This window comes from Netta rufina (assembly GCF_964035555.1).
Source record: "Netta rufina genome assembly, chromosome: 4".
Taxonomy (NCBI): Eukaryota; Metazoa; Chordata; class Aves; order Anseriformes; family Anatidae; genus Netta; species Netta rufina.
In genome coordinates, this window is record NC_140127.1 from 53,921,240 (window position 1) to 53,940,758 (window position 19,519).

Sequence of the window (19,519 nt, forward strand, 5' to 3'; positions counted from 1 at the left end):
CATGCCATGCCCTGGCAGTGAGGGTCCTCCAGGGGCAGTGGTGGCACAGGGGCCTTCTCCAACTGTGGCTGAAACCCTTGACTGAGATGCACCTGAACCAGCTCTCGTGAGAGGCTCTGGGCAACCCCAAGAGCTCAGCATGCCACATAGGTGCTTGGGAGCTGCTGCAGCACCTGATCAACACTAAGCAAGTTGGGCAAGGACCAAACTCTGCTGGCCTCGGGGGCTGTTGGGCCACACTTGGCAGGCAGCCCTGCCTCCACCTGGCCCCAGCACGGTGCTGCTAGGGGTGAGGTGCTGTGCGGGCAGGGAGCGGCTACGGCTGGTGACAGGGCTAGAAAGCTGTCCTAGAGGCTTTGCTGTGTGATCACGGGATGGTGAGGCTGGCAGGGCCCTCTGGGGGCACCTGCTCCAGCAGGGACACCCACAGCAGGGTGCCCAGAGAGGCTTTGGGGTCTCCCCCTTGGAGATCCTCCAAAGCCGCCTGGGCGCCCTATGCCAGCACTCCCTCACCCCACTAATGCATCTGCGGCGGGGTCGAACACCGAAAACTCTTTACAGGAGTGCACCACAAGCACCTTCCCCTTTCCTACAGCCGGGCAGAGAGCACCGAGCCTACCCCCCCCTCCGCTACCACAGCACCGCCCCGGCCCGGCGCAGGCGCCATTTGGGCAGGGCGCGCCCCGCCGCCGGTGGGCAGGGCCGGGCTGGGCTGGGCCGGGCTGAGCCGGGCCGGGCCCGGCGGCGCTGCCAGCTCGGAGTCAGGGGGGGCGAGGCGTCGGGATGGCTCCGGCAGCGACCACCGGGACTCCGCCGGCTGCCCCCTCGGCTGGCCCCACGGACCCATGGCTCGGGGGGCACCTCTCCGCTCTCGGTGGGTCGCGGCGGGGGGAGAAAATGGGAGCCGGGACCCCCCCATCGCCCTCGGCTGGCCCCGCCGCTGCTCCGCGGGGAGCCCGGAGCTCTCCCTGCCCGGCACCGGCTGCTCGGGGCCCGCCCGGGCCCTGCTCGGCCCGGCCGGGGGGAGCCGGGGTGCCCGGAGCCGGGGGGAGCCGGGGGGTCCCTGCCCTGCCCTGCCCTGCCCTGCCGCCGGGCTGTGTGCGCGGAGCTCCGGGGCAGAGCGGCTCGTCGTGTGCCTGCTGCCGGTGTGGCCGGGAGTCGGGTGGGAAAACGGGGGAAAAAAGTACCTAACTGTCCAAATCCGGGTCCGGCGGCTGTCCTGGAGCTGCTTCGCTGAGCGGGTGACTCACGGAATAGGAGCGGGTTGAAGGATAACTGCTCCGCTCGGGGCTGCCCTGCAGTTAAACCCGGCCTCGTGTTTGGGGTTAGGGGCTCGGTTACTCGGGGCCCTAAGGAGCGCTGGAAGCTGCCCGGGTGCACGCAGGCTCCCGCAGGAAGTTATTGTGAAGTGACGCTGTCTTTTGTTTATGTCTAACTCCAAATGTTGTGGTGCTGATAATCCCAGAGAGAAACTGAGCTCGTCTGTCCTGTCTGGAGTGCAGCGGGCACAGCGGGCGTACTGCGGCGTGTGCCTTGCTGCGCTGCCCAGCCTGGTGCTCGCCTTGGCCTTGTGAGCGCCTTTATTCCGCTCGGCTGGTGGGGCGCCGATAAGAGCTCACCGGGCTGGTGAGAGCAAACACCGTGGGAGCAGTTAAGGTGAGCGGGATTATTAGCGTGAAATTGGGCGCTGCGTGTTTCGAGTGCTTTCGTACTTAGCTCTGTAAACGGGGCGTTACTGGTTGGCGCAGGACGGCTTGGTCAGGACGGGCTGAGATGTCTACCACCTGCTGTTCCTTTTTCTGAATAAAAGAAGGTTGGAGGGCTTGACATCCACTCCATCCTTCTCTCCAGGACAGCAGGAAGTAGTACCTGTAGGCACAACCGGGACCTGTGGGATGGTGCTGAAGGTATTAACGTTATCAAACTTTTTTTCCCACCCCCCTCACTCCAACTAATCAGTTTCACTGAAAGAAGCCAGGCAGCCTGAATTTTCGGTCTGTGTTGACTGGTAGTTGGTATGAGGAAAGGATGGGTATACAGAGGCTTGTGCTGACTCTTGAAATGCTATAAACGAGTCTGTTTCACAGAGCTTGAAGGCACTTGCACTGGGGAGCCTTTAGTATGCCACGTGCATTGGTAGGATTTAGTGACTGTACCTGTAATTTAGTCTGGTAAATCAGATGAACAGCTGTACTTCTGAAAGCTGAAAGTTGCAAAGTGTAACAGGAAATGCAAAAGCTGTGAAAGAATGGGTCTTTTTTTTTTTCTCCTTCCTCTGAGGTTTGTCAAATGCTTTCCACCGTATCTTCACACAGAAGTTATGCTGGTTTTGGTTAAAATTGATTTGTGACAGATCTCAACTAGTGTGAATGTTTGTTTGCACAAAAGCACTGATTTGCTGTGTTTGGTAGCATTGATTTCATGCTGCTTGCACGTCTAAATTTACCAATAGTGGGGAATAGCTTCAAATATCTGGTATGTCCAGGAGGGTTTTCTTTTGACAGGCACTGGTGACGTGCACTCTGTTAATTGCACGGAGTGCATGCTGTATTTGAAAGCTGAGATCCGAGGAAAAGTGTTCCCACAGAAATACAAACACAAAGCATCAGTTCTGCATGTTTTTGCAGCACGAACTCTCGGCTGCTCACATAGTGACCCAAGCCATTACCCCATAAGCACTGCAGTTTTAGCACTAGCAAAAGCAGAGCACAAGGTTTTTGTCTCAGTGTTTGCTCGGTATTACCAGCTGCATCTTGTATCACGTACATGTACAAGGAATGGACTGAGCCTCTCTTCCTTCTTTTTGTAGTGTATATTTTTTTACATTTTTCAACAGGCTGAACTGCTCTAGACATTTTTGTCTTCATTAGTTTTGGTTTTGAGTTCTTAATAATGCCAGATATCCTCATGGTGTGGTTATTCGGACAGACAGGGCAACTGACAAGATTAAGTTTGTCCTTTCTTCTGAGCTCATAATAAGCTGTCTGGGAGTGTAGAAATTGTGATGGTTTAAAATAGCTGAGGATTACACGCTTTGTACACCACTGACACTTTTGGTTATGCTTTGCTGTTAATGGGACCTGCCCTTGTTTAGGAGGTATCTCCTTTCTCAGCTCTCCCCGCAGCTTTCAGGGAAGCCTGTCTAAAATTTTTTGTAGACAGCTTGTTGAAATAGTGTTGGTATGCCATGTAATTGAGAAATAAGTAGAGACTGGGAAAGAATTCATCCCAGCTGAGACTTAACTCTCAAAGTTCAGAGGAGAAGGCTTTCTTTCAAAGACCTATTGCAAAATTTGCCCTTGCTGAGGTCATCACAAATCTCGTGATAACTTTAGTGAGCCAAAAACTCAGTCTCTAACTGAAGGGCTCTTGCAGGATCGAACTTGAGGTCCTGTGAAAGACTCTCAGTTCTGTGGTTTTTAAAGACAGGTCATCTCTGAGACTATCTGCGTGCATCTTACTATTAAGGTTCAGAAACTGGAGCTAGTTTTGGGTGAGGAGCCCTGGCGCAGGCTGCCCAGAGAGGCTGTGTGGGGTCTTGGAGGTCTCCAGAAGCTGTCTGGACGTGGTGCTGGGAACCCTGCTGAGGGTGTCCCTGCTGGAGCAGGGGCTGGGGCAGGGGCCTCCAGAGGGCTCTGCCAGCCTCACCAGCCTGTGGGTCTGTAAAGCAGCGTGGTTGATCCTTCTGTTCTCTTATTTGAGGTACTTCTTGTGACAAACCTAACAAAGGTTTTGCAGTCTCTTCGTAAGTTCCTGACAGCAGACCTTGAACAACCTTGCTTAACCTTTAAGGCAATTGGCAGTACTGTTACGAGTCGTCATTATGTTCTGTCATCATGTGGCTTCCTTTTCTCATCAGACTTCCTGCTTATTTCGCTTCTCTTTGTAGCTTCTGGTTACTACTACAAGGAAGCTGAAAGCTAAGCGGAATTCACAAACCTGCTGATTGTTGCTCCTAGATGATAGTGTTCTTTCCTTTGTTGTCCAGTGCGTGGATATTCCCTGATGTACGATTTCAGTGAACAATAGGTGAAGCAACTGGTAGGCAACAGGTTGTCTTCCCTTACAGTTTTTCCTTTTGGAAAAAAAAGCCTTTTTTAACCCGTTCCTTGCTGCCTTTTCTATAGTCTCCTCTATAGCTACAATGGTGCTAGTAGGGCAGAGAAGCTCCAGTAGTCCCTAAATGTCTTTATGTATGTTTTGACTTGTGACTGAAACCTCTTGCTGTTCCATCAGCTTGGTTGTGTAAAGGGAATTTCACTCAGAATAGAAAAATCCTGTTTAAATTAGGTAATTCTTAAAAAGTGTATTTAATTTGAAGTTGGTGTAAACTGTTCTGGCGTAGTCTACTGTAATTAAAGTAACTAACAGACTGTAGTAAATCAATGCGTGTTTACCATCAGTGGTGTAAGGAAAGTCGCTGTTCAGTGTTTGAATTAAGATTCTGAAAAGTGAAATTACTGTGACAACAGAAACCTTTACTGCATTTTGTTTTACTTACCTGAATAAGTTTGAATGTACTGAACAAAAGTAAAGAGCTGATTTAGAGCTTGTTTCTTTTAAGAGAATATCCACTGCTTCTGAACTGCTAAGGGACATAATGAGATGCCAAAACTGGCCAATGTAAGTTCCCTTAATGAGATGCCAAAATATTACCTTAGGGAATTTTTAAATGTTTTCTGAAGATCTTAAGAGCGAGATATTTAGCATGTATTCAGGAAATTGAACTAATAAATAAATTTTTTGACTTTTGTCTGAGTTTAGAAGTATGTAATTGAAAAAACAAAAGTTTTCCTTTGAATCGTGCTTAAAATGAAAGCTTTGTAACAAGGTGTACATCCATCTACCTTTATAGATGTCCAGCCTGGAGATGGGAAGTGTCGTAGCTTAATCCTGTATAATTATAATTCCACTAGAGCCAGGAGAAAAAGAAACACTGGGTGTGATGCCCAGCTGCCTTTCCCTTGCAGTGTGAGCCTGTCAGGTTTGCCTGCCCATTTCTGGTGGCATTGCTGGGCTGTGCAGTGCTTTCATTGCGCCTGGTAAATGTTTCTAGGATCACATGGTGAGTTGAATGAGAAAGTGGTTCATACGTTAAAGAAAGAAAAACAGAAAACACCCGAGCAAACTATTTTTTTTATTTAAACCATTTGAACCCTGGCTGATTCCCCTGTTTCCACAGATGAGTGAACTGGCACAAAAAGAAGCAGGGAGAGAATTGCTTCAAGTAATGCTGCTACTGAGGCGTGTTCTCCAGCTACACTGAGATGTTTAAGCAATGTCTTTTCTGAACATTTCATCTGTCTTGTACTACACTTCAATAGGTTGTACGTCAAGCATACCTAATTTTTCTAACAATTCAATTAACATTAAGGCCAACAATAGTTTGTTTCTGTATATTGTGAGGTTGAAACCCGTATTTCGTTTTCATGCCTGAAAGCAGGAAATATGATCATGCAACTCCTTGAGCTGCATGGATATGGTAGTACATATGTAGGTAGCTATTTTTAGCAGATTGATTGCTAGAACAATCCAATTCATAAAGTATAAACAAAGCTCTTTAAAAGGTATGCTCTAATATTTCAATATGGCGTGAGCATAATAGGCAAAATCTGATGTAACGAAGTCAGATTTATCAGCAGGGCAGAGAGATTACATCATTGTTTATGGGTTTATTGCTGTAAATTAAACAGTGCAATAAGTGGAATGTGCTTAAAGTAATCCGTTAGGATGTGGCTTATACTTAAGTTTAGTATGGGAGATTCAGAGAAATAAAGACAATGCATTATTTTAATGACGTTTCACATGACTTATAACTAAATAGGTATGTTCTTGGCTATAAAAAGATCAACAAACTTTTCAACAGTCGGAGCTGTTGTTTAAGGAATATTAAATCTTTCTAGAGATTTCACTTGTGCTTTATGAGAAGTCTGAGAACTGTCTGCTTAGATCACTGCAAAAGGCCAAGCTTTTTGCTGAACTGGAGCTTATCTCAGGGAGCTCAGAGCGATCGCGCTAAATATGAAATCTTTTCCTGCTGCAGGAACCAAGGAAAGCCTAATTCTGTAACCTGGCACAAGCAAGGTCTGGTATCGTGGCAGTATGTACTGAGGAAGGAATTGTTCTGTCCCTATGTTTGTGGTGAGAGGGAAACCTGTACGTGTGGGAGCTGCTGCCCTTGCTGGCTCTTTGGCCCCGGGTGGCAGGCGGCGTGCTGGAACAGTTAATCCTGCTGGGACAGCAGCACCAGGTGGGGCGGCCTTGCCGAGGTGCTCCGGTCTCTGCGTGCTGTGAACCTCAGAAACTTGAAGGGGGAAGAAGGGTTATTACAGAGTACCTCTGCGTACCTAGTCCAGTCCAGCCTCATTCTTGTTACAGCTATCAAGATCCTGTGGTCGTGGAGGTTTTGTTGTGGTCAGGCATTGTTTTGGTAACATCAAGTGTTTAACTAGAATGTTAGTAGGCCTGGCTAGGCCAGGTAAAAGTTGTAATTTAGTGAAAGATGAGGTAATTTTTCCTTAACGTGCCAACTTTATTCCTCATGTTCTGTTTCCTAAAGGTTTTGTAAAATATTCTTGAGGCACTGCTGGGTGGAGAGGGAGACCTTTGGGTGTGGGTAGTAATGTTAGAAGCAATGTGAAGGTTCAGCCTCCATAAAAAGGGCTGGGAGCGTTAACCTGAGGAGTACCTGCTAGCTTTTTTTTTTATTATTATTATTTTTATTTTTGAAGGGTGGGGATCAGCTCTAGCAATAGCTTATAAAAGACCTGTCCTTCTGAAAATGTGATGTGCTCTGTTGTTAGAGTTCCTTGTGTACTTGAAATTGGCTTGAGTTCATACCAAGTTTCCTGTTTGCTCTGAGCATTCAGTAGCAGTTGGGATCCGTTTTCTTGTTTCTTTTGCATAATTTTTCTCTTCTGTTGCTCATGTGCAGCTTTGATGGTTAGCTTTGCATTCTAAATCGTGTGCATATCTTCAGTGGCTGTCAAGTTGATGATCTAAAAACAATTATGTAGAACAGTATATTTGTTGCATGTAGTTAATTTCCCCTCTGCCACTTTATTTTTGGAGATGTCCTGCACGACCATGGCTCCATGTCACTCCAATTACTTCAGGAAGGCTTGTTGTAGAGATACTCATCTTTCCTTGCCCACGGATGCTTGTTCCTCCACATCAGCTTGCTCGGTCTCTTGATGGCCTTGATAGAGCAGTTTGCCAAACCGCAAGTATACTGATTCACTCAAGTGACTGCTTTAAAAAGCAGATACTACTTAAGGCATTTTTTGCTAAACCTGGATCATTTTGGTGGTCCACTTTAAAACTGTTCTCAGGGCTATGGTCTGTCAGGAGCAAATCCGATGGGGTAGGACCAAGGGGACCTCACAAAGCAATTTTGCACCTGGAGGAGCTGTAATGAACCACAGCATGGAGAGCTGGAAGCACTTGCTGTCTGGTTTGAAGTGGGAATTACCTACTGTGGTTATGGAGGAACGTCAGGAGATATAATTTGTTAGGGTAATGCATGCTGCTTTTGCCACAAGGAGGTGGAAAACATTAAAAAATAATTGAGTCAAATTCATTTTGTGGCACTTCTCATTTGTCCTTCCACCTGTTGGTTTTGTTAGTGACTGCTGATGTCTTTGCAATAATGTACTGCATCTTTCCCATTCTAAAAATGGATAATGTGCATCAAAATCAAAGCACATTGCCTTACAGTTGAATGAATGCTAACCTTTCAGAGCTTGTGATACATACTATTTCAATTGTATTTCTTAGCTTCTGAAACATTGTAGTCAAGAAAATAAAGATGATATGATGGCTCTTTGCCTGCCTAGGAAGTAAATTCTGTGATGAAGTGGGGAACTTTGTAGCTGCTGCAGCCTGATGTTTTAAGAACCCTCCTAAAACCAAAAAAACCATTTCATTTTAATATATTAAAATATGAATTAGAAATTCTTCAAAAACGAACTGTGAAAGCAACTTTTTCAGTTAAATGATTATTTTAACCTCTCCTGTCTCTTATTTCCCTGTAGTGAGTGTATAACAATTGCAATTTCTGTGTTAGATTGTGCATATGCTGATCAGTTGTCCTACCTGGGCATAAATTAGAGCTACTAAAGGGTAGCTACCTAACAAGTTCTGCATACAGTTATCGGTAGAATTGCTGGCTTCTCCTTAAAAAGAACAAAAAAAATTTGGTTTTGTAAGCAAGCTAGGCCATTTGGCTTTGTCCAAAGCAAACATCCTGAGATTTAATTTTAACATTTAGAGTTCATTCAGCCTCCAGATCTATTCAGACGCTTATTTGGATTTCCTTCTGTTTTCTGCATTCCTACTATTGTGTAGCAAATTGGTTCAGAGAAATGCGTAATGCATTTTTTTTTTTTTCAAGCTAAGGGAGATTTTGATCAATTATTTCAAAAAAAGTGACAGTTTTTCACTTTGAGCAAGTCTTGTGTATTAGTTATTACTGAACTGGTATTCAGAGAATTCTGAAAAAAAATTAGAAATCCTCGAAAAGTAAATGGCTAATGTTTTGGTATAAAGAAAATTTAAGGTAAATGTCTAACTGCAGTTTTATGTATCTTTTCTTAGCTGTCACCTTACTGCTATTTTTCAAATACAACTTAGTTATATAGCTGGCACAGTAGATGTGATTATGGAATAATGCTCTTTCTGCAGTTTTCTGGAGATCCTTTTTTTTTTTTTTTTTTTTTTTTTTTAAATGAGGACACAGGTGGTTTTAGATATGTCTCTTGTGGAAGTGTCAATATCATGTAAATGGTTTTCTGATGAGTCTTCATTCCTTCAACTGATTTAATAGAAAAATTACGAATTGCCTCGTCTGCTCTAAAAAAAAAAAGTAGGTAGAAAATAGGCTAAAATACAATGCTAGTTTTTTTATTGGTCTCTTTTGTTGTTATTCTTCTCTAAAAATGTTTTTCTGCTAAAGTCGAGAAGAATAGAAAGTAGAAACGCAGGAATATTCTTGCATATTGAGTAATATACAAACCTTTACTAAATAAGTTGTATGTACCTATGTACTCTAGGGTCTCAGAAGGAATTTTGAATAGGTGAACATATATTTTTATGGATTTGGCTGAACAGTCCAATTTAGTTGCAATCAGATGTATGCTTTAATATCTGATGTATGAGGAGGTGCTGTGATTTTTAATCTGTGTATTTACCCTAAAGGTGGTCAAATATTGGAGCAGTTTGCACAGAAATGTAGAATCTCCATGCTTCAGATAGACTACGTGGGTACTTAAGCATCCTGATCTACTCAGAGCTGCTTTTAGCAGCGTTTGGACTAAGGAGCTTCAGAGGTTGCTTCCAATCTAAATTCCCTATGACCTTGTAATTGAAAAGGCCAATCTTTAACATGGAATATATACCTGTTAACTTCATAGTTTAATATTAAAAATGCTTAATTTTTGTTATTGAATTAGTGTTTGACTGTACTACAACTTAAATACTGACTGGTGAGCTCTAAACCAGTAGAGTACACCTTGTCCTTCCAAGCTGTCGCAGGAGGTATATCCCATTAATGCTCTTGGGATTTGGCCATACTCACAATTTTCTAAATGCTTCAAAGGCATTTGTGGTCTATTGTAATAACTGTGTTTATTCCATTACACAGGCAATGGAGAGTTTGTGCAGGTCTTGGAAAGCCGCGGTTTACAGACAACTACTGTGACAACTGGCAACAACAGCACGCCTGACCACCTGGAGTACATTGCCTTTGCATTGGTTCCTGTTTTCTTCATCATGGGTCTCCTGGGGATCCTCATCTGTCATGTCCTTAAGAAAAAAGGGTATCGGTGTACAACAGAGGCTGAGCAAATAGAAGAGGAAAAGCCTGAGGAAAAAATAGGTAATCAACATGTCTAATACACATCTTTTTACTGTTCCTGTATGTTGCAGCTATTGGAGTCCCAAGTTTGCTTTTATGCACTCCACTTGCTGGTGGTAACAAAGTATTGAACGTTGAGGAGTGACAAAAAGCTGCTGTTCAAAGCCTAGAATCTTAGGTTTATGTTTAGCAATCTTATCCTTGTGTTGTCATTCTCATCTTCCATCTCAAGATAAAACTATGCCTTTGGGCTGACTGTCTGCATCCTTTTTTTACATGGTGTGCTGCTCACATTTTTTCTTAAAGATACTTTCTTTTGTGCTCTTGTTTTATGGCTCTTTTTTTCCTTGAGAGAAGATGGGAATAAAAAAAGAGCAAAGAGTGCGTTATGTATGGCTTGGTAAAAAGAGGGGTTGAATCACTTGTTCTCCTTTCTCCCCATTAATTGACAGCCTGTCAGCAGGTCCATAAGATGTGCAAATGACAGTGCCACAGCGGTAAGGTAGAGCTCATGGTAGAGCCACGTGCTGCAGTAGTGATGTACGGCTGTGCTCTCCTGCAGTCACTGCCTGCGGCATGCACTCAGCCAGTGGGCATGCTTCATCCTGTAGCTTGGGGGAGAGGTGACACCGAGGTGAGTGGCAGTGAGAGGGGACAGCTTCTAGGTCTTAGCTGGAGGAAGTAGCTGTGTAAGTTGCGTTATAAAGTTGTAGCCATCAGGATGAAGAAGATGAACAGTGAGTAAAGAGATAGGAAAGCCCCTAATTCACTACTTAGAGACAAATTCAAGGCCTCACCTATCAAACTCGTCTCCATCCTGTGATTATTTTTTTTCCAAGGTAGATAGACAGTATGTCTGTTAGGGAAGGGCAGAGCTGTGCCTTTTACTTTTTTTTTTTTTTCTTCCCCAGTCTTTCTGTGTTCTGAGGTTATTCTGGGGAAGCTTCCAGCATTGTTATTGACAGCAGTCAACCCCAGAAGTATTAAGTATGGTCATGAAGCTTCTCTCCTAAATCTCTTCCTCCCGTAGTCATATGCGAATGTTTTATATATTTATAAATTAAAAAAAATAAATCGTTCTGTGTCCTTGCGGTTGTGGTGAAAAGCTTAAATGGATCCTTCTTACACTAGAAGCCAATAATACTTACTTTAAAATAGTGACTTGAGACAGTTTAATGATTTTGGTTTTGTTTTCTTCCCTGTGTTTGGGATTGTTTGTGTCTCCTAAGTAGCTATAAAAAGAATTTTGATGTGTGTTTATGAAAATATTGAGCTTTTTGAAGTCTTAAATGAATGTTAAAGCATTTATTTTTAAAAAGTCTTTTTTAATGTAACATCTTTTCTGTTTTTTTTTTTTTTGAAGTTGGGGTGTTTTAGTGATGTTGGTTTTTTTTTTTTTTTAAATAACTAATGTTTTTCTTTTAAAAGGCCAAACTATTGACAACATATTTATATTTATTTCCTTTCACAGAAATGAATGAAACGGCACATGAGAATAGTGACACTGTAGGACAAATTATTAACTACATTATGAAAAATGAAGGTATTGTATGGTTATATTGAAGTTATGAGCCTTTGTGGTGGTGTCTGATAAAAGTTTTTGAAAATATTCAAAATTTTGATATGCACATATGTTTTCATTTAATAACCTGTATGTAAATGCTTAACTCTTTGCCTTCAGGAGGTGATCATTTCAAACAAAAAGGAGGTTTTTTGCTTACCTGAAAATATTTTTGTATAGTGAGTTTGGTTCAAATGTTTCTTAATACTGTATTTAGGTGATTGATTTTTTTTAAGCTTTTTGCTTATTTTTGAAGTACAAGCTCAAGCTTGTTTTCTTAATATTTAAAGTATGTCAGAGTCTAATGTTTTGACCAGATCAAGTGTTTTGTCTTGAAATTAATTATTTTAAGTAATTATTTTGTAATTATAATTATTAAGTAATTATTTAAGTAATTATTTTGTATTTTTGTAGGGCTCATTTAAACTGGTGCTTTTTACCTGAAGTTGCTTTATACATAAGAGGTGATGATGCACCTGTGATCAAATGGATGTTTTAAGATTTGTGGGGATCTTGTTTTGGCAGTTTTGTGCAGATGGCTGTTATATGACTTGTATTGGGGCAGATCTCTGAGTACAATATGAGCTGTAATTTGAGTAGCTTCCGTTAAGAAAATTCCCTAGAATTCTATTAACATTTTTAGCATGATGTTCTCTTGATGTCTTTCTGCACATAGTGTAGCCATCTTCCTTCTAGATGAAAGTTCTCTTAGCACCTTTAATTTTACGATTTGCTTTTCTAAAGTTAGAGCTGTACATTTTTGAAGAATTCTATTTCTTCTCATTACAGCAAATGTTGATGTTTTAAAGGCCATGGTAGCAGATAACAGTGTCCTTGAACCTGAAAGGTAATTGCTCAACTTTTTAATGTGTGTTTCCTGAGGCAACTAAAAATGTACCCTTTCAAAGGGTTTTATTTCCTATGCACTTTTCTAAGACTATATCACTTACTGTAGTTGTCAGCTATGAGGATAATAGCTTGATTTCCTTATCATATCTTTGAGTCACTACATTTTAATGTAAGCCCTATTATAGTAACTGGCTATTCTGGTTATATGTTCTAGGTCTGTAAAAAGCAGTTTATTGCCTCTTGGGCTAAAGATTTACAGAGGCTGCAAATAATTGTTTACTTTAGGGTGCGGTTAATTATGAGTTGGTTTAGTCCAAACTTGCTGCTGATTTGAAAGAGCAGAAGCAGCGCTTGCTTCATTTGTATGGATGCCTGAAGTAGATACCTCTTTCAGTGTCACATTCTGTTTTATTCTTTTGCATTATAATTGTAGTAATACATATTGGCTGGCCTACCTCTTATTTTTTTCCTCCGCACACCTAATAAAAAATTTACATAGAGAAAGTAGTTCAGCCCTTGAGCTGCTGACATATCATTCTGTTTACATACATGTATAAGTACTCTTCAGTACTTTAAAACTGTGTCTGTATTACTCTACTCTTTATATGTAATCCTGTATTCCTATTCAAGTAGCATTGTCACTAATTAAGTAGGAGCATTCTTTTAGCAAAACTGAGTTGACTGCGCAACCGTTTATCTCCTATCTTAATGTGAGGGGCTTGATTATTGAAGAATTATTTTGAATTTAAGAGAATGAGTTCTTAAATGTAGGGATTATTTTGAAATTTTATATGGTGCAGCAGAAATGTTTGGTTCAATTTCAACTTGGACATCTTGTGTAGGTCTGTGCAATGTTACTTGGAGAGCTTGAATTTCACTAGTGAATTAAAATATAAAAAGCGGAAGGGAAAAGGGTATTACAAGGCTACTAAAAGATATGATGGTTTGCTCTTTGATAATTTCTATCAGATACTCCTAAAGCTTTAGTAACTTGAGTGCAAATCCATTAAATTTTTTGTATGTTCAGTCCACTATGAAACACTTTTGAACAGTAGGAATAATAATAATGGCAAAGCTAAATCTGCACACCTGCCATTTAAAGCCATTACTTCTTGTCCTTGCCTCAGACATGTTAAATAGATTATATTTGTCTTATAAAATTTTTATTTAAGACTATTAAATGTCTCCTGTTGATATTTTTGTTTTGAAAATAAGCATCCAGGTAACCCCAGTCTTTCATGGCAGGTTTTATGTCTTTCTTCTTTCTGTTCTCCTTGGAGTCCCTTATTTTCTTGAAGTAACATTCCAAAAACTGGATGCAAACATTCCAGGTAACTGGAATCAAAGGTCAAAGCTTAGAATTGTAACTTTATTAGGTTGACAGGTTGTGTTCTTGTTATTTCCATGGTGAAATTTGTCATTTTAAACCAACAACATCCTAATGATTCATGTTCAGCTTGTGATTTTTACTTTCTTTTTCTGAAGAATCTTTACCTGGCTAGCTGCTTTTTAATCAGGACTTCTAAAGTTTGTTTGTTTGTTTTCTGCTAAGGCACTGAAATTTATGTTGCAACACACCCAGTATTTCTGATAATACTTCTGTATGTGTGAGTATCTTTCTCACACTTTCCTCTGATCATCCTCACTTCTGGTCTCATTCTCTACAGATACTATATGTAACCCAAAGTTTACAGATTCTTTAGCTATTCTTTTATTCCATTACCCAAGAAACTATGTAAAACTCTGACTATCATCAGAACCAGAATAACTGCATTTAGTATGTCTTTTCAGTTTCACAGTAATCTACTGATACGTAACTTTCTGGTATGTCTTTTTTAAACAGGGTGTGCTACCTTAAGCTATAGTAATTTCACCTGTAACACACTGAGTTCTAGCTTGCTTTGTGAGAACATGTTGTAAGGCAGTGTCAAAACTGATGCTTAAGTCCAAAAGTATGTTTTTACTTTGTGTGAAGCTTAGATTGAATGACATGTTAATTCCTTTTCTCTATATTTAGTTTTGCCTCTTCGCAGTATCGTGGGACTGTGTCCTTTTTTTGTGAGTTCTTAAATATGCTGTAACAACTGTGAAACACCCTTATTAATTCTCCAAGTGTAAATTTAATCAGCTGATTAGATTCTTTCCTCTGTATGTGTCCAATTAACCTGTTTATATCTATTTTAGCCTGATCTTTTTCACTTTCTTTTACTTTCTAGTAGTTATATTAGCCACATGACTGCAGAAGAATTAATTGATGGAAGTGATTTTTAACCACAAAAATATATTAGAGGGAACCTTAAAAAAAAAAAAAAATACACTAGAGGGAACCTTAAACCCCACATTCTCACAAATAAACTGTCCCTCAAAAAAACTGGCTATTAGATACAACTGAAGGTTATACTTCATTCTTTTTTTTTTTTTTTTTTTTTTTCTTTTATGAAACAGGATTTTATAGTAAACTCTGCCATTCCTTTATGCTTTTTCATGTAGCCCTTCATCTCCTGCCACTCCTGGGAGTCCAACGAGTCCAGGGTCTCCTTTGTCACCTGGTGCTGCTCCATTTAAGCACAGCTGCAAAGGCCATCACTTCCATACTGTAGGAGGAGTAGTAGAAAAGGATGTTTGCACTCGCTGTAGCCACAAACGATGGCATCACATAAAACCAGCTCACAAATCCAAAGAGCACAGAAGAAGTCGGCTTGGAGAGGTTACAGTACTTTCTGTGGGAAGGTAAGATAGATGCTGCTTTATTGTATGCTTTCCTTAGAGATGCTACAGTGGTCCGTGTTGGATCAGCTGTCTGTTGATTTAACTCTATTTATAGAATCAGTGACTGCATTTTTTAGAGTAAATTCTTCTTTCTTATTTTGATGTTTCTTGGTTAATTATGAGCTATAAAATGACCTAATTCTGCTTCCAGTTAGTTTTAATTCCTATCTTACATTGTAGTTGTCTTAAAAAATGTTTGTTCTAGTAGTATAGAATCTGTGGATTGTTTTAAAAAGCAGGTCCCTCAGCAGCAGTGTGTCTTAGAAGTATGCACAGGTAATAAAAAGGAAGATTGCTCTGAAGTGGAGCTGGGTATGCATGGGCTTGTGCTGTAATGTCCAGGTCTTCAGATGCCCCTATCTAAAAATGTGTGCATATTCATAACTTGCATACTGAGAATGACCTAGCTAATATCCATGGAAATGCAACTGAATCTCTCTTTTGGACACCTCAGATTCAGAGTCACAAAAGTGGAGCACAAATCTAATTCCAAAGAACGGAAAAGCTTGATGTCTGTTACTGGAGTGGAGAGCGTCAATGGTGATGTGCCTGCCACGCCTGCGAAGGAGGAAGCAAGAGAAGCGCCTGCCACACCTGCCAAACAGGGGACACAAGAGCGGAGAAGCTCAGAGTAAGCAGCAGGTACCAAATGTTGGGGACTAACACTGCAAGTGCTATGTTATGAAATAAACTAAGGTAGTTAGTGAGGAAAAATAAGATTGAAAACATAGCTGAGCCATGTGAGAACTCATTGGGCAATTTTGAGAGTTTCTGTAAAAGACTGCAAAAGTTATATTTGATCAGTTAATGGTAAATTGGAAAGCCTAGAATAGCTACCAAATTCTTATCTAATTGTTTATTTAGACTTTGAAATTAGGATAGATGTGGAAATTCAAATCTGCTTTGTGGAGGTGGCATTCCTGTTCCAAGGAAAAAAACATATGCATATTAATTATTTACAGTAAATGGATAGTTCAGATCTTAGTGACAATGTGCTGGTGTCCCAAACGAAACAAATGCTGCTGACAGCTGCTTCACTGGAGTAACTGTAGTGTTGCTTCCTTATGCTTGCTGCTCTGTGCTGTGTGTATCAGCTGACTGCTTACTAGGTGCCTTTAAGCAAAAGCACATTTTAAAGTGTGCTTTAAACAAAACAAAAAAACAAACCACTTGAGCATGTTAAGGTAGCATTGTGAAAGGCCAAGGTGTGAGATGAGGGCTTTCCATAGCGTTCCTTGGTATTCATTAAAAAAGCATTCTGTAACTGCTAATTTAACATGGAAGACAAATCTGTGAGCTGGCTTGCTATATGGGTTACTTCCTCCCAACCTTTACTGGCAGTGCAGAGATAAATGATTGTTCAACTGATTGATCTGGACACCATGCCACAGCATTAGAATACATCCCTCCTATTTTTTTCAGTCATTCCTACTGAGAAAGAGGCTTAGAGGTGTGCTGTACTTCCAAACACTTAAAAAGCTGTTGTGGGAAAATTGGATGAACTTTTTTTTTCTACTCAGTGGGTAAGAAGGTAAAAAGGGCGTTTCGTCACTAACTGCACCGGTATCTTCATGTCAATCTGGGTGGTTTTGTTACTTGTGCAACCTTTTTCTTTCCAATATCTCCAATGGGAGTTTGATCAGGCTTAGTAATGTGTCCCTTGACTAATGGGAAGATAATGTCTGTCTTTTAACAAGAAAAATAGCAAGAAAGAGGCAAATATGAAAATATTGTTAAGTGCATAAGTGCATTGGAATTGAAAAGATTATTTTTTTCCAAAACAATCTAGAAATATTATGTACTTCAGTTTTCTAATTTCCTTTCTCTCGTAAATAAAAGAAAGCCGTTCTCTAACTACATAAAACTTGTTCCCTAAGTTTAAACTATTACTGCCCTAATCTAAAAATAGGCTGCGCTCTAGAATATAGCTTAAAAAAAAGTCCATCTATGGCAGTTTTCTATTGTATAACCCTCCCCTAGGATTTAAAATGCTGCTCTTTCTGAAAACAAATATTCTAATGGCAGAGAAATAGCTCAGTGGAATCTCTTGTAAAGTTCTCTCCAGTCCAACAAAACTATTTTGTAAATCTGGGAAACTAGCCAGGCTTGTTTGCTCTGTACTACAAAAAATAAACCGCTTTTGCTTGAAAGCCTACCAGTCTCTTCCCTAGCATGGTTCTGTATCAGTTTTAGTCCACTGCCATGAGAAGCTGTTCATACATAGACAGATATTAGCTAGACCCCTGCTTCAATTACTTACTTCAACTTCTAATAAATGATTACAGCTTAATTTACTGAAATTGAACGGATAAGCCATGTTTAGGACTTCTGTGTCTGTAGCCAATAAATGTTAAAAGCATCTTATTTTAGAGAATTTGGCTCAGATCTTCATATGTGGAGGAAGAAGGAAGGCACAAATGTGCATGTAGCTGCTGCCAGAAAAGGTTTGTTACAGCTTCTGGAGGCAGGGGACTTGTGCTTTGTGGCCTCGCTTTAGCTGCCGTTACTGAGAGTTCTTGTACTTGGAATTTCTGAGTGGGACAGTACTTGAATGATGTAATGTTGCTGGCTGCTTGTGTTCACTTCTACTTTTGAGTTCATTTCCCCCCCTCCCAAAATTGACAAGTTCTTGTCTTGAAATGGGCTTTGCAGTGATTCAGCATTTTGCTGTCTGCATCTTTTATGCTTAGCACATCTTGTCCAGATCTCTGAGGTCCATGTTCTTGAGCAGACTGCAATTCATTGTTTCAGTTTACTTATTTATTTTTAAGTGGCACATAAAAAGGAGTACATATATGGCAGATACTTAGTCCAAATTCTGTGTGGAGCTCTTGCAGTTCCATGGTAAACTACTAGGAAGACAACTGAAATTAGTGTTGTGCTGCAGCTATGTAATGTTTTCCATTCCTAGTATCCCTTTCAAAGTTGTGTATGCTTTGCACTGCAGTGTGATTTACCAGTTTATGTTGATGTTTTTGTCCATCCTTTGCATGGTTACTAGCTGAATTTTTAGCTCCTTTACTTTCTGACTTCACATCCTAAAACTTGTAATGCATAACCACCACGTTATGTAACTGTGGCATTTTTTTTTTCCATTTCAGAGCATCTGCTGACTTCTTAATTGGCCTGCTCATCCTAAAACTAACTTTTCTAATCATGCTTATTTTTGTAATTGCTTTTTTCTTTTGTAGGTGGAGCTTCTAGAAGAAGTTTGTCTACTAGCACTTTGGAGAAAACAGAAAACTCCCAAGAGATGCATACTATTTAAGAAAATGTATTTATGGCACCGTAGCATTTTTACAAGTTTTGTGATGGCATCCATGCAAGGCTGATGGTTTTTCACCAGTAAAATCGTTAAGATTTAGGCATTTGCATACTGTTGAACCTTGTGGACCTAGCACCAAATGTTGGGCTTCATCTTTGAAAGAAAAAATACGTATACATTTTTGGACAGGAAAGATTAAAAAGCCTTATCAAATAGTGTTTTTTATACTTAGACAACCTTTTTTTTTTTTTTTTTTTACTGAGCTTAATATTATATGTAATAAGATTACCCTGTGGATAAGCTGTGTTTACCCCTCTGGTCCATCTGGATACTTCTGTGTTCTTCCAGAGTTGACAAGCATTCACTGAAGATGAAAGTCAGGCTTCAGAAGATTAAAATACTCTGTTAATCTAACTGTTGGTAGCCAAGTGAAACATACAGGGAAATAAGCAGTCATCCAGATCTGCATGTGTGCCTTTAGTATGTAAGCCCTCTGACTCTGTGAAGGGTAATTCACAGGAGGGAGTATTTCAGCTATACATAGTTTTTAAATGATACTGCTTTCTTCCCCCTTGATAACTACTTAACATTAGGCTAAGGAGTATCTTTTTCTATGCACTTGGGTGAACCTTTGGGAAGGTCACTTTCCTCTAGGCCATTTGTTCTCCCATTTTCTTGTAACTACTTGCTACTATTTGAAGAATGCCTAATAGTTCTGCCTTTCTCTTTTGTTTTTACCCCCAGGTTCCTTATTAAGCTAAGGCAACATATTTCAACCATTAGATAAGAATATGGAATATATGGCATTAAAAATTTATGGACTATGTACTAAAGTACTTTAGAGTGGCTTAATTGGACTGAGGGTAGCAGTTCTCATTGGCATCGAAATCCTAAGCCATTGTTACACTACCTTAATATCTTAAGCGTGACCTACTGCTAAAAATGCCAGCGATGGTTTTGTGATGTTACTTTTGTGTCCACTTATTATGATCTCTATTTTGTTCTGTTTTTTTTTTTTTTTTTTTTTTTTGGGGGGGGGGGAGGGAAAGAGGCAGGGAGGGGCCCTTGCAATACTTCAGCAAACTTTGCTGTATAAAAGAAACTGAAAAATAACATTTACTCCAAGTGCCTAAGAATATAAGCTGTTGTGTAATGCATTTTATTAGAGATTGCACTATATTCTGAGAACTATGAAGTAATTTAATCTGATCTATGAACTCCA

The 19,519-nt window shown here is 40.5% G+C and overlaps 1 protein-coding gene across 2 annotated transcripts; it reads left to right on the plus strand.

The window, feature by feature from the left end:
- Nucleotides 1-716: 716 nt before the first annotated feature.
- On the plus strand, nt 717-19,315 carry RELL1 (RELT like 1). 2 transcript variants are annotated; one of them, XM_084285533.1, is made up of 7 exons: nt 717-874; nt 9,641-9,874; nt 11,325-11,396; nt 12,204-12,261; nt 14,754-14,993; nt 15,487-15,674; nt 18,224-19,315. In XM_084285533.1, the coding sequence occupies exons 1-6, from the start codon at nt 784-786 to the stop codon at nt 15,665-15,667; spliced, it is 876 nt and encodes a 291-aa protein (XP_084141659.1). In that variant the 5' UTR covers nt 717-783; the 3' UTR covers nt 15,668-15,674; nt 18,224-19,315. The 2 variants fall into 2 exon arrangements, with proteins under 2 accessions (XP_084141659.1, XP_084141658.1); XM_084285532.1 differs by having other exon boundaries at nt 15,487-15,663.
- The last annotated feature ends 204 nt before the right edge of the window (nt 19,316-19,519 follow it).